The sequence below is a fragment of the Hyperoodon ampullatus genome (assembly GCF_949752795.1).
Source record: "Hyperoodon ampullatus genome assembly, chromosome: 12".
NCBI lineage: Eukaryota > Metazoa > Chordata > Mammalia > Artiodactyla > Ziphiidae > Hyperoodon > Hyperoodon ampullatus.
Window position 1 is genome coordinate 64,325,679 of NC_136925.1, and position 15,849 is coordinate 64,341,527.

Consider the following 15,849-nt stretch of genomic DNA (forward strand, 5'->3'; position numbering starts at 1 on the left):
AGCGGGATCCACGGACAAGGCAGGGAAGGGTACCTGTCAGGCTTCCCAGAGCGGTGTGCTGCACATCTCCCCACGTCACCTGGGAGGTTCTTGCCCTTAGCTCTCTTCCCTCTGGGGACCTCCACGCTGTTCTGATGGATCCGTGCCCTCTGCGCTGGGCCGCCCCTCCGTGGGGCCAGGAGCCTGAGCCCCCCGCGAGGCAGCGGGCTGCCCTGCACAGAGCAGGCTGCCGTCACCCACGCCATCCCCCGCCAGTGCTTCCAGCGAACGTCCCCTCGCAGCGCCCAGGGCCCGGAGAGCCCTGCTGTCTACGGGCTCCGTGGCTTCCCCTTCGCCCTCTGAGATGACGGTCATGGGGCTGCTCTGGATCCGGTTCCGCACGCTGTACCGGCTGCTGGCGGCGGAAGGCGGAGTTCGGCTGCGGCCGTACCTGGGGCCAGAAAAGGACAGACTCCGAGGCATCGAGCCTTCGTTCTTGGCCCACTCCTCCTGGGCCCTTCTGTTCTTGCTCGGGGAGCAGCTTGATGGGCTCTCGGGGGTGTCTGGCGAAGGCTCCGACCTTGACCTCTGGAATCTGGGGTCTGTGTTCTTGAGCATCTCGGCTGCGGACATGCGGGCACTGGTGTCTGACCGACTCCCTTTTTTCAGCAGCAGAGCTTTGAAGTTGTCACTGCTGGTGCTGCTCTTCCGGATGCTTCTCTGAATCGATCCCACTTGCTTCTGGGAGGCCAGGCTGGGGGCAGCACCAGTGGGTGTCACTGGCGGGGAGGGAGAATGGTTTCGGGAGTGATCATCATCGGAATCTTTACGGCCAAGGACTTTCCTCTTAGACCTGAGATTTAAGGACGTTAAGATGAAGGTGAATTCCTGGTGGGCGACTGGATGCCCACCACATCCACCCTGCTTCTCTCACCGCACATTAAGGTCACCATCTATTATTTTCACTATGGAAAGTACCAAACACCCAAGCAAAAAGAATAGTTCATTGTATTACTATGTGTGCCCATGACCCAGCTGTGGTAATTATTAACTTATGGCCACCCTGTTTTCATTTCTACCCTCACTGGATTATTCTGAAACAAATCTCAAACATCATATTATCTTACTTTGGAGAGGACCATTTCCAACGTTTTGAATAATTGCCATTTCTTACTTAACTCTTCTATATGGGACTGATGCTGAGTGAATTTCATGGTGCTGGCACTTGAATGGCCTAATACAGGGGTCTCCAACCCCCGGGCCATGGGGTAGCGGGGCCTGTTAGGAAGCGGGCCGCACAGCAGGAGGTGAGTGGCGGGCAAGCGAGCGAAGCTTCATCTCCCCATCGCTCACATTACCACCTGAGCCATCCTCCCCCACCCCACCCCGTGGAAAAACTGTCTTCCACGAAACTGGTCCCTGGTGCCAAAAAGGTTGGGGACCACTGGCCTAATAGACAAGCCAGCTCCTAGAATGTCCCACATACTGAGACAGGCCCCCGCCTTAGGTTCTAGAACAACTCTGCAACTTTACGTTCTCCATCATTCTAGAGTTTGGCATAAAACCAGTTTTCCTTGGCTCTTACTGGACCATTCGCCAACTCCTAGAAATCCAATTTTCTGGAAAAGAAGAGTGAACCTTCCACATCAGATCCTGTTGGCTGACTGCAGAGAACCACTAGCCGAGCAAGCAAATGTGAGGGATGTGGGTAGAAGGTGAAAGAGGAGGAGCCTTCAGGAAAAGTAAAACTGTCCTGGGGGAATTTCTTATACCCAGTCTCTAAGAATCTCCCTGGCTCAATGTGTCTTCTGCTGAGAATGCATTAGAGAAAATAAAGCAGATGTGCCAAGTGGCCCCTTGCAGGTCTCTTCATACCAACAACTCAGTGTGGGAGGAATCTCTCAGCTAAGTGCAGGTGGACTGGCTGTAAAGAAACTTGATATATTTACTAAAGGTGTGGTTATACCTCTTTTTCTGCTATAAAATTCTAGAACCTGCAACAGGCAAAGGTTGAGAGGATGCTATCTGAACACAGAGATTAAGAGTTGAATCTGAGCAACTTCTAGCTGTGTGACCCTGGACCAGTTACTCATCTATTTACAAGTTTTTCAGACTTGTAAAATGTGGATGATGATAACAACCTCACAGGTTTGTGAGGATTCAATGAGATAAAGGACCTCTGGAGTCACACAGACCTGGGTTCACCCACTGCTAAAGCTTCCTTGCTCTGTAAACTGGGGCAAGTTAAACTTTCTGATCCTGTTTCCTATCTGGAAAAGAGGAATAACAGTAGACAGTTCAGAGGCTTATCAAAAGATAAATGCAGTCATAGCCATAAAGTGTCAGGCAAAGAGTAGATGCCTAACAAACCTTTGAGTGTCATTTAGGGAAATATAATTCTTCCTTCCTGCTATCAGCTCAGGCTTTAGTGCTGTTTTTACCTGTCCTGCACATCGAGCCACAGGGGAGGATGGGCCCGTGATGGCTGCCCTGGGCTTGGTGCTCCCAGGGTCCTCTCTGTGCTTCTGGCCAAAAAGAAGCCACTAAAATGGAAGACAGGAAGTGGTAAAAACCCAATTAAGAGGCAGAAGGGGGTGGCCAGAGCTGACATAGCACCAGCCCCTTTAGGTCAGCAGAGACTGGCCTATGATACTTTGGTTCAACAGTTCTATTCCACTGTCAACAAGAGCACCGCTCTGGAGTTAAGTTGCTGACCCACTGACAAAAACCACAGAAACAATAACATCTCAGAATTTCAGAACTGGAAAACATTTAGGTGGTTTGGTCTGACCAGAGAAGGTAATCGAGGTCTAGAGAGTGAAGTCATACAGCTTAACACAAGAAGTAGGACCTGATGGAATGAATACCTTTCCAGTAGAGCACATGACCTCACAATTTATACTGTTTGCTTCCCAAAGACATCTCTGCTCATCTGATTCTTGTAGGTATTGGTTTGTGGCTTTTAAATGTGGCTTTTCTGTTTGGCTTTTAAATGGAGAAGGTGTGCTGAGATCCACATAACAAGCCATAGCTATGCTTGATTAAAGCTACAACCTTTAATTGTAGATTTAGAATGAAGACAGGAGACGGGAATTTATAAAAGTATTGTTGTTTCTCAAGAGTAACTGCCGACTAAAATGAGAATTAAAACTAAATATATGAATTCTCTGCATATATGTATGTATATATACACACAGACTATAAATATGTGTGTGTATTTCTAAGGAAAATGGCTATAAAAAACGCTTGAACAATTAACACTGGCTTAAAAACTAATTACTTCAATAAAGATAAAAACTTCACACCTCAACTGGTGTTCTACATTTTCCATCTGGCTTTAAATCTGAAGTGAATTAATTTGCATTATAAAATTTGAAAGCTGTGTTTCAATTTAGATATTCTTTAATTTAGATTACTAGCTTAGGTACTGAAGGATATAAAATAAAGCCCTAAAAATCACAGACTTTAGATGGCTTCCTATTATGTCTGCTAATATATTATCTATGTCTATATCTATCTATCCATCTTCTAAAAATTAGCCTGCATCTATCTATCTATCCATCCATCTACTAAAAATTAGCCTGCATCTATCTATCTATCTATCCAACGATCCATCTACTAAAAATTAGCCTGCATCTATCTATCCATCCACCCATCTACTAAAAATTAGCCTGCATTTATCTATCCATCCATCCATCCATCCATCCATCTACTAAAAATTAGCCTGTATCTATCTATCTATCTATCTATCTATCTAACGATCCATCTACTAAAAATTAGCCTGCATCTATCTATCCATCCATCCATCCATCTACTAAAAATTAGCCTGCATCTATCTATCTATCCATCCATCCATCCATCCATCCATCCATCTACTAAAAGTTAGCCTGCATCCTTGCTCCCACTCTGTAATCCATACCCTACTCAGTCTTTCCTTCTGTCGTGTACATGGAACAATACAGACTGGCCAATTTCTGCATCTACAGTAGATGTAACTCCTTGATAGGAGAAACCACAGTCTTTTAGTGCCTTAAGAAGGTTGCCACAATAAAACACAGAGGAGATCTTCGGTATCTTGTTAGGAAAAGTGTGTAGTAATGTGGCCCCACAACAGCTGGGGTTCTCTCTGAGACCAAGTATTTAGTGCACAGAGCAACCAGGCAACACATCTTCTCTGTGGATGCTGTTTTAAATATATATGCCTGCATATTTAGCAACCCAATGCATCCCATACCGAACGGGAGATGTTGAGCCTTGGAAGAATTTCCTAACAGTTACACAATCATTGAGAGCTCATTAGGTGTCCAGCATGATTCGAGTTAGAAACATCAGCGTAAACCTCTAGACATGTCACTGAAGTTGCTTTCAAAGGATGTGGAATTTTTATTTCCCTATTTGGAGGAATAATGTGATCACTAGCTACCTTTTTATTTCTAAGGAGAGCACAGACAGCGGTCAGACGATGCTAAAGAGGCAGGCTTTAGGGTCTATTGGGACATTATACCAGTAGTGGAGTCAAGAGTTAAAGAACATAATTCTTGACAAACACCTTAATTCATCGGCTTGTTTTTTCCCCCCCTAAGTTAGATGTTTACATGTTGCACGAGGAATCGCAGGTAGGGACTGCACAGCCTCTGCTTTCCATCTCATGCAATAACAGCCTTTTCAGTTAGATTCTAAGAATTGGGAAAGTACTGCTGACACAGGTTACTTACACAGAGAATCAAATGATTTTACAGGATGTTTAGTTTCAGGAGGAAAAAAAGGGACATTGATCCAGGGACCTTGGCAGCACAGGGGCATTCATAAGAGTTATCTTAAAATACTATGGTAAAGAATTTTAGAAGGAAGTAAAGGGTTTATACAGCGTATAGTTTAAAGTCCTTGCACGAACACAATCATATCCATTTTTACAATGACACCGTTGTGGGAGTACTCAACTGTTTATAGCCAGAAAAATGAGGCAATAAATAAAACTTTAGTGCTAAGTCACATTCACTCTTCAAGGTGATCACATGTAAAGAGTACAACAGTTCAGGCGGTTATTTTGAAAATTTTATACATTTTTTAACCCAATAATTTCTTACGCCAGTAGATGGCACTAGCAGTATATAGTAACAAGCAAGTTTAATTCCTTTTGCTCCTGCTTAAAAAAGATGTACTTTTACTGAAACATTTAAGTAGCCAAAGATATTACACTATAAAATCCTAGTTTTTCTGTAAAATGAAAATAGTAACAGCAATAAAACCAAGCACTGTTAGGAAAGAAGAAGTCCTGTACAGCTAGTCTGTGCATCTTAAGCCCACAGAACCCAGCATCCCTCATCCTGGACTGGACCACTGGCTACTCTAACCCAACTCCTGTAAATATCCAATCAAATACAGCGACACTGCATTTCTTGCTAGTAAGAGAAGGGCCAACCAAATGGCATCATCACGTTGAGCCTCTGTCCCCCATATCATCATAAAAATCAGTGGAACAAAGTAAAACAGAAATTGGAGTCAAGGCAAATAAAAATATAGAAACAAACTAAGAAATCAATAATCAGGTTAATGAAGCCTAACTGGGTGACAGCAGAAACCTCAAGAAAGAAAAATACATTGAGAAACGATTTGGAAAGGGGGACTCATAAAGTAGATGCAAAAAAGAGGAAGGAGTTTTGGATACCTGTGAATAGCTGCAAAAAGGTCTTCCGTGGTCCGGGGTCTACTGGGGGTCATCACCTCATCACTCCCATCTTCCTTACAGAAGTCACAGGTCTCTGAGGAAGAACCGGCTGTGTCAGCCTCCGGTACCCCAGCTATAGAGAAACAAGCAGGCAGACGCAAGATGCACAAATGACTTGAATTTCAGTCTTTAGCCAAGCTCCCAAATAGGCTTCCCTACCATCCTGACAACGTGAGAATCACAGGGAGAGGCAGTAGGGCCTGTAGTTTGATATTTTACAAAGATGGGGAAAATGACACAAGCATGACTGTCAAAGCTCAGGCTTTTCTGTTAAAGTCTAGATAAACTGACTGAATCTCCCTTAAATTTTGTTAGAACATTTCTTTGCAGCTCTCCAGGGGATTACTCACTGCTATTTAATACCCAGCCTGCTGCCGGCCACTCCACCCCCGTCTTATTTTCTGCGCTTCTGTAAGCTCTACCCTTAGATCTAGATTAAAAAAAAAAAAAAATTCATAGAAATGCCAAGTTGGTAACCTAAGTACGAGGCAGCGCAGGGAGTCCACATACTGCTGGCTTGAACGTGAACGTGCACCAGCCCTGTTCGCCTCAGCTGCATATGGTCAGAGGGGAACAAGAGAAAACCAGACTCACGCCCTGGGTCCTGCAGAGACAAACAGCTCTCCACGTTGTCCCCGGCGTCCACACTGCGCTCGGCGCCCGGCTCCTCCCGCGAGGGGGCTGGCGAGGCATCGGGCTGCACCATGCGGACATTGGCTTCCACTCTGCCCGGGGACTCAGATCTTGCAGCTCCTCCCGCAAGAACCGAGCTGCCAGAGTCGGTCTCATCGGAACCAGCCCCGGCTGCACACCTCTCTCGTGTCTCTCCTCTCGTGGGGCTGGGCGACGCTTTGCTCACGTTCTCTGCGGGCTCCGCCGTGAAATCTCTCTGCGGAGGTGGCACCACCAGGAACAGTTTGGGCTTCTTGGAAACAGGGGGGGGCTTCCTGCTGGGCGACGGGCTGGGGGGTTCATGGGGCGGGGCGGTCCCGGGCCCGGCCTCTGCCTCCCCGGCGCGGCCCGGGCTGCGGCTCGGGAGGCCACGCTCGGCTACACTGTCCTGGTGACCCTGAGTCGAGCTCTTGGCAGGAGTCGGGAGCGAGCTTGTCGCGGAGGCAGGCTGGCTTTCACTCTCCATTTCATTTATGCTATTTCGGGATTTCAGGAGAGCAGATGGCTTTACATGATACTGGGGAACAACCGGAGTTCGTTTTTCCTGAGATGCGTGTTCACGTAACAGTGCTACCTCGGTTCCTGAGTTCTTCCTCACCGGCCGCAACTGCACCATCTGCAACGCCTCCGTGGTGATCAGGGGCATGGGGGGTCTACCGCCCTCCTCCTTGGTGGAAGGCTGCCTGCAGGCCTCCCGGGAGGGCTCTGGCTGGCCAGCTTTTTTGAAAGGAGGCCTGGCATCTTTCATCAATTTGGGGTCAAGCGGTGGGGCAGGCGGGGGCACCGAGGGGGGGAAGGCAGGTGGTAGAGGTGGCAGGGAGGCAGATGAGTGCAGAAGAAGGGGGCTGAGTGCTGTCGGTGTCGGAGGAAAGAAGGCGTCGGTGGGGGAACAGAAGGGAGTGAGAGCTTCTGGCGGTGGAGAGGGGAAGAGGGGAGAGCCGGGCAGAGGCGAGCCCTCGGGGAAATCCGCCGGTGGAGGCGGAGGAGGGAGGAAAGGAGACTTGTCCCTGGGACAGGGACATGGGACAGAGGGCAGAGGAGGCGCAGCCAGGGGAGTGGCCAGCACCGAATCGAGCCTCTTCATGGTTCCGCTTCCTTCCGTAGAAGTGTTGGAGGAAAGAGACGTGGACGAGGAGGAGATGGATACTGAAGATACCAGAGAGGACTTCCTTTCTGGCACCTTGGGCTTGGGCTTCCCCCTCCCATTGGCTGGTGACACTGACTTTAAAAACACAGGCACAGGGGTGAGAGTTGTGGGTGTGTTCGACTGGCTGGAATACCCACTGGATGGAGAAGTGACCCTGTGTGACTTCTCCGGCGATGTGATCTTTGGTTTGACTGCGCCATCGGGCACCGGGGCTACCGCGGCCCTGGACCCGTCCGGGAGATGGCGGCCTGGCCCGTTTCCGGGCGACGCTGCGCTGCCGGCTGGACCCGCCCCGCCCGGGTTCCCCGGGTCCTCCTGCACGCCCGTGTAGTCAATGTAGTAACCCCACGGGTCTGTGTACTCGGACTTGACGCTGCTCGTGTCGCTCTGTGCCGGTGTGACCCCGGACAGGGCGTAGACGTTGGGGGTGGTGGCGGAGGTCAGGCTGCTGCCCGCGCTCACTGTGCTCTGGCTGCGGGAGCGAGGCAGCCAGGGCTCTTCGAAGTCACTGCACGGGCTCTGGGAGGGCGAGCTGCCGCCCTTGCCGGGGAGTTTCAGCTGCAGCGAGTGCTGGAGCGAGGCGATCAGGCTCTCGTTCAGCACCTGCCCGTTCGACTGGACGCTCTTCTTGGGAATCCTGCGCAGAGAGTCTGTCCGAGAGGGTGGCAGGGGAGGCTTCTTCGCTTTCTTCAGAGAGATGTTTCGAGAAAGGGTTTTGTCTTGGCAGTTCGACCGGTCCCCTTGGTTCTTCCGTGCTCTTGCATCAAAAATACTGACCACGCTGTGCCTCCGGTTCCCAAAGCCATCGCTGCTATTGCACACATTCCCAGGGCCGTGTCCAGAGCTGGTGTGCAGAGAAGTGTAGTAGCCATCGTGGTCCCCTGGATACACGGCCCTGGCACCATCTTTGTTGGACGTCTGGTCCAAACTGCCACCTCTCATGTTACTTACAGGGGTGGAGTAACCAGGAGTTGCCAAATGTGGCTTCCGTGGGGACGCACGCCCACTAGTCGAGGCACTGTATTCCCAGGGCTCCGCGCTGCCGCCGTGTCCCCTGCCTCCTGAATGACTGGACTCACTCTTGCTGTTCAGATCCTGGGGGTGGACCGGGAAGCTCAGGTTGTTTCTACCATGATAGGCCATGGCCTGGGACCCATTCTCCTGATTTGCGGGTGTATTTAGAGAGACCGCAGAATCACAGAGGGACAGCAGAGTGGCTGCACTGGACGAATGAGGATCCAAGGCCTGTGAAAAAATGGTGGAGTGCCCCTCCGTCCAGTTACCACGGGGAGAATGATGACCATCTTTCTGCCTGGAGAGGAAGTGGTCTCTGGATTTGATCTTCGTGTATGAAGATGAACTGGTGATTTTACTGTCCAGCTGTCCTAAGCTCTGAGCCGTGTGAATCACAATAACCTCTGAAGAGGAGGAGAGGGTGGCATTTGGGATGATACTGGTGGAGTAGGTCGTGTGAGGAGAGACTACGCACGCCGGGCTTGTTACCTTTTCACCCTCCAAGTGCCCCAGCTCCTGGGATTTGGGCCTCAAAAGTGTTCCAGTCCCTGGGGCAGCTCCTAGATGTCCGAAGTCTTCGTCTACTTGCAGGTGACCCCTCTGGTAGGCGAGAGTTTCGTCTGCGTCTTCTGCAGGGCGCAGGGCTCCCAGCCGTGGCTCCAGGGACTGAACGTTTGTCCTCGCTCCAGACCGGGGGAGACTGTGGAAACCAGCGTCACTGTTGAAGCGAGAAGGGAACACGACGCCCACAGAGTCGCTCAGCACAGACATGTTGCCAGAGGAGCCTGGGAAGTGACTCATCTGGGCAGCAATGCCTTGACCCTTCTGCGCCCTGATTCTTCTCATCGAAGGTGGTAGGATTTTCACTGCCTCAGTCTGACAGCTGGAATCCCTGGTTTCTGAGCGCTGCCCAGCAGATCGATAGTTATCGAGCCTTCCGAGCGTAGAGTAGTGGTCTGGGGTGTCCACTGAGTGGCCACCGACATCATCTTGGCCAGTGCCCCCCGAAGCTGGAGATAAAGCAGAAAGAGGCTTGTCACCTAAAAATAAAAATCAGTATCTTAGTTCATTACCTTGATCTCTCACCCCCTTCTGACTCTGTTCTGTTGTACTTAAAAGAAAGAAATCTTTTCTATTTGGTCTGGTTTCTTTTTTCCTGTAAGCACCTAAGAGAAAGTTTAAGTATTGACAGTTACTGATAGCCCCTAAAATGAAAATCCTTATTATGAATTTTGGGTACTTCTCTTAATATATACTTCAAATCCTCCCGTACATTAAGTGCTGCATATAGGATTCTCAGGTACTCCCTTTGAGATGAAAGCTGAGTGCTTCTTGGAAGGTTTACTTTTCACATAACCTCCTTTTCGTAAAGGTAGCCTTTCACCCACCTGGTGATTGCACAGAACAGCCGTCAAGCAGTGACTGTCTTTTCCAAAGACAGATGAATGTAGCAGTTCAACAATAGGGCTACAGAGATACCATTTATGAGGGATATTGGTATAAAACATTGTTAATTACATTAATTTTTTTATGTCAGAAGGAAATCCTAAGAAAAAGAAAAATGATTTACAGGCCCATCTGTGTTTCAAACATTTCATTATCCATCTTAAGCCATTATCATCTGTCTGTTGGTGACATTCAAAATTCAGTAGCAATCTGTTGTGTTCTGGAGGGGAAAAAGCAGCAGGAACAGATCCAGTGAACACTTCCTCAGATTAAGATCATTCATTTCTTGGAGCTTTACAACCAAACAGAAAGAATAGTATGTTTAAAAAGAAAAGCAGCAGCAGCAGCACGAGGCAGGGTTTACAGAGAGGGAGGAAAATGAATGAGAAAAATCCTTAAGTGTAGGTAAAGGTTTCAAGCTACCTAGGAAAAAAGAGAAGCTTAAAAAAAAAAAAATCATGAAGCCAAGAATTTACTCAAAGTATATATAGAAAAAAAATCAATTCATGCATAGTAATCTTTAGGACAAATTAAATCTTGAAAAATAATAGCAAAACCATAATTCTTTCTATGTTATTGTCATCCAACAAGGACCAACTGGCATCCCTGTTTACCTGGACAGGGACACTGGTGATGATGGCATCCCTGAGATCTCCCTCCCTACCCCACTTAAATTAACCATCATATGGCACATATCCCTGACTGGATAGCACAGCTCATCCAAGGAGCAAAGCATACTGCTAAAATGGCAGCAGTGGTCTTGTATCAAATGCACAGGAGATGTTACCCTGCAACGAAGGCTCCCCAGCATAAAGCTCTTTCCTTCACTGTGATGATGGAGAATCACTTTTGTACCTGTATCTTTGGCAAAGAGGATCTATTTCCTCCTCCTACCCTCTGCCAAGTATACTTACTGCACACACACACTCACGTGTGCACATGTGACATTCTCCCTCAGAAAGAGGGGAAGTGGGCAAAAGGGCAGGAACAGAAGGAAAGCCCACTTTAAGGAAAGAAAAAAGGTGCAAGTTTTTGCGGTTTAGTATTTTAGAAGGTGGGGGGTTGACTTGTAGTTCTGTATCAGTTTGCACCAGTTCAGTTCCAAACATTCAGCATACCTTATTATGTTAATATCTTTTTCTTTCAAATCTGTAGTAGTTTTTACATGAGGTCAGTGGTAGATTTTTAAATGTCTTTAAGGGCCATAAACAAAGTCTTGATTCTTTCAGGTAACAATTTTGCATGTGAAACCATTCTAGGCTTCTGAAAATGGGACTACAGCCATTTCTTTACCACCTAGAGCTCAATACTATTTTTAAATTAAAATAACAATGCTTTTCTATAACCTCTAAAATATATATATATAAAACAACTCTGATATTATTTATCACAGGGACCATCAAAATTCTATTCCCAAGACAGATCCTCCAAAATGTTCACAGTACAAAAGGTGCGACAATATTACAGGACACAGATGAATGCTATCTTGATTAAACAGCAAAAATTACAAAAATAGAACTACAAAAAAATATAGTCCGCTCAGGTGCTGCTAAAAATCTTGATGGGATTTACCTGATTTTAAAATAATTACACATATTTTTTCTTTTACTTATTATATAATACTACAAGGATTGCCCAATTTTTAAAAAACAGAAATCATTTAAAAATGATTTCTATCATTTTTGATTTTAAAAATCAAAAATGATAGAAATCTACAAGTTAGTTTTACTTAAGGTTTAATGTATTGTCAGGTCTAAAGTAATGTTCTTAGTACAAACCAGCAAAAATTATTCAGAAGGGGATTCCTTTAAACAAGGCCTTTTCTGCTTGGGGAATTCATACTGGGGTAAGTTCCAGGAGTACCCAAATTATTCAGCAGCCAAACAATCATTATATACCAACAAAATAATCTTATCTGATTCTAAAAGATGAAACCTCATAACAGGTCATTCAAATACAATTCTATGTACGTTTAACATGAGAGTAAAGAAAGAGTTAGAAATTTCGGCCTTTTATTTAAACGGAAGGCAACACATTATATACCATAAATATGCTTTAAACAGAAAATATAATACCTTGATTTTAAAGCTTTATATATTGACTGGTCTCTCGAGGCCACTAAAGATTTTGAAGTAAAAGCTGCATATAATTAAGCACAATTAACTCTCTACTTCTGGGAGCATCCCTGGTTAGATTTTAAAAATCCAAAGTCCCAACAACTCGGGCAGTGTTTAGTGGACAGGTTGAATCTTTCCTATTAAATGTCTTTCTTTCAGATAATCGTATCCTTTAAAAATCTAACTTGTTTGACTCAGCCATCCTTCCCTACGCTTTATATCTAAGGAAGACTAATTTTTAAAGAAAATATGAAGTGTCTATTTTTGATAATCATTAGTTAGGTAGCACAAAGCTTTCCAATCAGACACCTTATAAGTACAAAATATTAGAAGAACGGGCAAGGTCAACCTTTGTCCAAATGAACGAACAAAGAAAAGATCTAATTTTTTTGCTATATGTTACTGTGTTCAAATGTTACTTTCTCTTACTCTACCCACGAATCCTTCCAACTACCCTATCTATAAAACTAGAGTGGTTGTCTAATTGTCCTTTTTTAAAAAAACTAGCTCTAACTTAGATACAGCTGTCTCAGTTGACCTCCAGCGGTGATCCAGGACATGTCATCAACTGTGCAATGACATCAACTGTCTCACATCTGGTAACACTCACAACACAGATGATGTAGGGAAAGCTATTGTCTTTCCCCTAGGATTAGTGGTGTTCCTATGTTACGGGCAAAAGAGAAATGAATGCAGACCCTAGAGACTATCATTGGTTTTAAAAATATTAAAACTACAGAAGATATGATTTACCTAGCTGATCAGATCCTTCCAATAAGGTCAAAGAGGCAACTGAGTTACTGGCTCCATACTGGTTGGTTCAGTAATAAAAGTGATAAAAGTTCTTAACTCTGAGGCTCTGGAAATATAGATAGATAGATAGATAGATAGGTAGGTAGATAGATGGATGGATAGATAGATAGATAATTCATATTGAATACTTATGCGTATGTCTATCTTTATTCAGGCCAAACTATTCTTATACTCTTTGCACAAAGCCATCCAAAACCTACCCATATTGGTTGGAAAGCCACTCAAAATGTAGCCTACCTGGAAACATCAACCTTGTTATCTTGCAAAGAGCTGTCTTTAAAGTCACTTTTTAAGGTTAAGGCTCATGTCCTAGAAGATCAGTTAAAATATAAATATTACCTGAGCTCTGTAAAAGCTTAGCTCATTAATATCTGCTGAACATACTAGTACATATTATTTTTTCTCAAATTAGTTAGCTGTTATCTAAAGGAGAGAGAAAAATAGAGTCTGAAAGAATGGGATACAGGAGCCCTGGCCCACTAAAGGAGGCAGATGTGAGGGCATGAACCAGAAGCAACTTTCATAAATCCTGTGGATGCAATCTTGCCTCTGTTTGTGATTAAACTCCTGTGTTATGGGATAAGATGAGCACCCGTATGTCATCGGGGTTACTGGAGCTACCTAGAGCAGAGGAAAAGCATCGCTACTCTTGTCCCATTGTTGTTACAGTCTGGAAGGCAGAGACCACATACTGTAGAATTGGATGGCAGTAAGAGAGAAGACGTGGGGTGAAGAAGAGTGAGACTTCCTTCCCTAATACAAAGCATTTAGGCAAGGGTGTTAGGAAAAAAACACACAGGAGTGATGTCTGTGGCACCTGGAAGTTGAAATGCTACCTCAAACTGCCATAACGTATACCAATATTGCTAGGATAAACTCATTTTGATTAAAAGACTAATAGGCAAGTTCAGAAATCATGATTAGGAGTTTCTAGAGTATAGCCCTCAATAGCAAATAAAAGTAAAAAGACCAGGTGAAGTAATTATAAGGAAAGAAGTCCACAGGTTGGCCAAAAAGAAAAAGGCAAGTTTCAAGATAGGTAGTATTTAGTTGAATACAATAATTGTAATTGTAGCTATTACGTTTATAGTAGTACCAGGCACCAAGTGCTTCATCTGTATAAATTCATTAAATCCTCAAACAACCCTATGAGGTAGCCTCTAGTAACATCACCAGCCACATGTGTTGAATGAAAAAGTAGACTCAGAGAGGTGAAGTAACCAGCTTGAGGCCACCCAGCAAGTAACTGGCAGAGATAGGATTTAAATCCAAGCAGCCTGGCACCAAAGCCCCTGCTCTTAGCCCTGCTATCTTGGCAGACATTCCTGATGGGCCATGAAAAAACAGGGAGAGGAAGTGAATATAGAAAGAAAAGAAGGAAAGGATTATCCAAAGCATATATAAAGATAAGCAGAAACAAAATGGATGAGTGAATAATGAAGTAAATCACCCTCTCCACTAGCCGAAAGGTTTTTTCATTTTTGTATCAAAGGTTGAAAAATACTGAATCAAAAAGCTATGAAATTGTTTCACTGAAGTACCAATAAAGCACTAGCCAACATAAGTGGCTATTTTCTACTGTACTGGTATTTACTAATTATGCTATACTACTGTCTCTGATGACAAAATGCCACCAATATTGTCAGTACAACTAATGAAGTCTCTATTCATAATCTGAAGTCCTAGAATAAGTTTTTGGTTTTATGAAGACTTAAGCTCTAAATTGAAAGTAAATTTTATTGTGGGAATGCCCACTGTTCAAGGTACATAGAGATGATGACATAACTTAAATTTCTATCATCCCAATTAATAGTTTTCATATAGGCTCTTCCTCTTACCTTCTCAACAAAATTGAATAAATCATCTGCATGGGATGTTAAGATTTGTACCCAGTGCTTCGTTCAGGAAAGAAGCTGGCCCTCTGGGGTACCAAAAGGCTATCAGAATGTATCGATTTCATAAGCACCACCGACGAGGTTAGCGTAGGAATGGTGAGTAGCAATGAGGGGCAACAGAATACAGTTCTGATGAGCCATACCTAGCTCCTTCTGTATGCTGTCAGGGACTCCTGTAATAGTCTTTCTCCTTTTGACTTTCTTCGGTCGTCTTACCAGAGTGTCTGTGTAAATTAGAGACCGCCGAAGGCTGGCCTGGCGATCGAAATTCTCCCCTAATGTAGAGCAGTAGAACAAGCAAAGCAAGGTTATTTTCAAGCAAGCCGACACCATGCACTTTCTTCCAGAAGCTTGTTGTAAAATGATAAGAAGGTATTAATAATGATGTTAGCCAGTCATACGATGATGAAGGAATGCTGAAGGGCAAAAAAGGAAGGAAAGCACATTAGCACCATAAGGCTCTTTTCCAACGTCCATGTGTGTGTCCTTCCAAAGGAAGCACCTTGAGCTCATTTGCAAATGAGCTGGAGTGGCAAATACAAACTGGTGAGTAACGCACTGGAAAAGTGATTTTGTGTTCTTTAAAAAACGTATCATTTTGGAAGTATTTTACAAAGGTCTTCTGGTCACTGAAATCACGCTTAACATCAGTGTGTATGTGGTGCCAGTGATGAATATGTTTGACTCATCTGGTCCTCTCCAGAGACCAATGTAATGTCTTGTCCTATGTGATGAAACAAATAACTTAATCAAGAATTTTGGATGAAGAGCTTTTTCTTCCATCAAGGAGGCTGATAATTTGGATAGACTGTGGTAATTGCTATGGTGTGAGATACAATGATAATGAAAAAGAAAAAGCCTTATAATGATAAAGTACTTTTATCACAATGAGACCCAGGAGCACTGCTGTTGTTAAAGCTGACTTGCTTCTTGCTGTTTCTTAATCATTTTTTAAAGTTGATCTAAATTCATTTCAGTTATGTTGAAACCAAACCCAGAATGCCACATCCACAGGACTTTTTTTCTTTCTAGCGTGTA

General features: G+C 44.8%; 1 protein-coding gene across 5 annotated transcripts in view; it reads right to left on the reverse strand.

Moving 5' to 3' along the window:
- NHSL1 (NHS like 1) overlaps window positions 1-15,849 on the reverse strand; it is a gene marked incomplete at its 5' end in the record, with an annotated part of 243,045 nt that continues 227,196 nt past the window's right edge. For 3 of the 5 annotated variants that reach the window (XM_079716114.1, XM_079716115.1, XM_079716118.1), the window contains 4 exons: window positions 1-832; window positions 5,648-5,780; window positions 6,302-9,550; window positions 14,955-15,086. In XM_079716114.1, coding sequence (XP_079572240.1) covers window positions 97-832; window positions 5,648-5,780; window positions 6,302-9,550; window positions 14,955-15,086 — 4,250 coding nt within the window. In that variant the 3' untranslated portion in view covers window positions 1-96. The remainder of the gene's footprint in view (window positions 833-5,647; window positions 5,781-6,301; window positions 9,551-14,954; window positions 15,087-15,849) is intronic. The other 2 variants (XM_079716116.1, XM_079716117.1) reach the window with 1 other exon arrangement.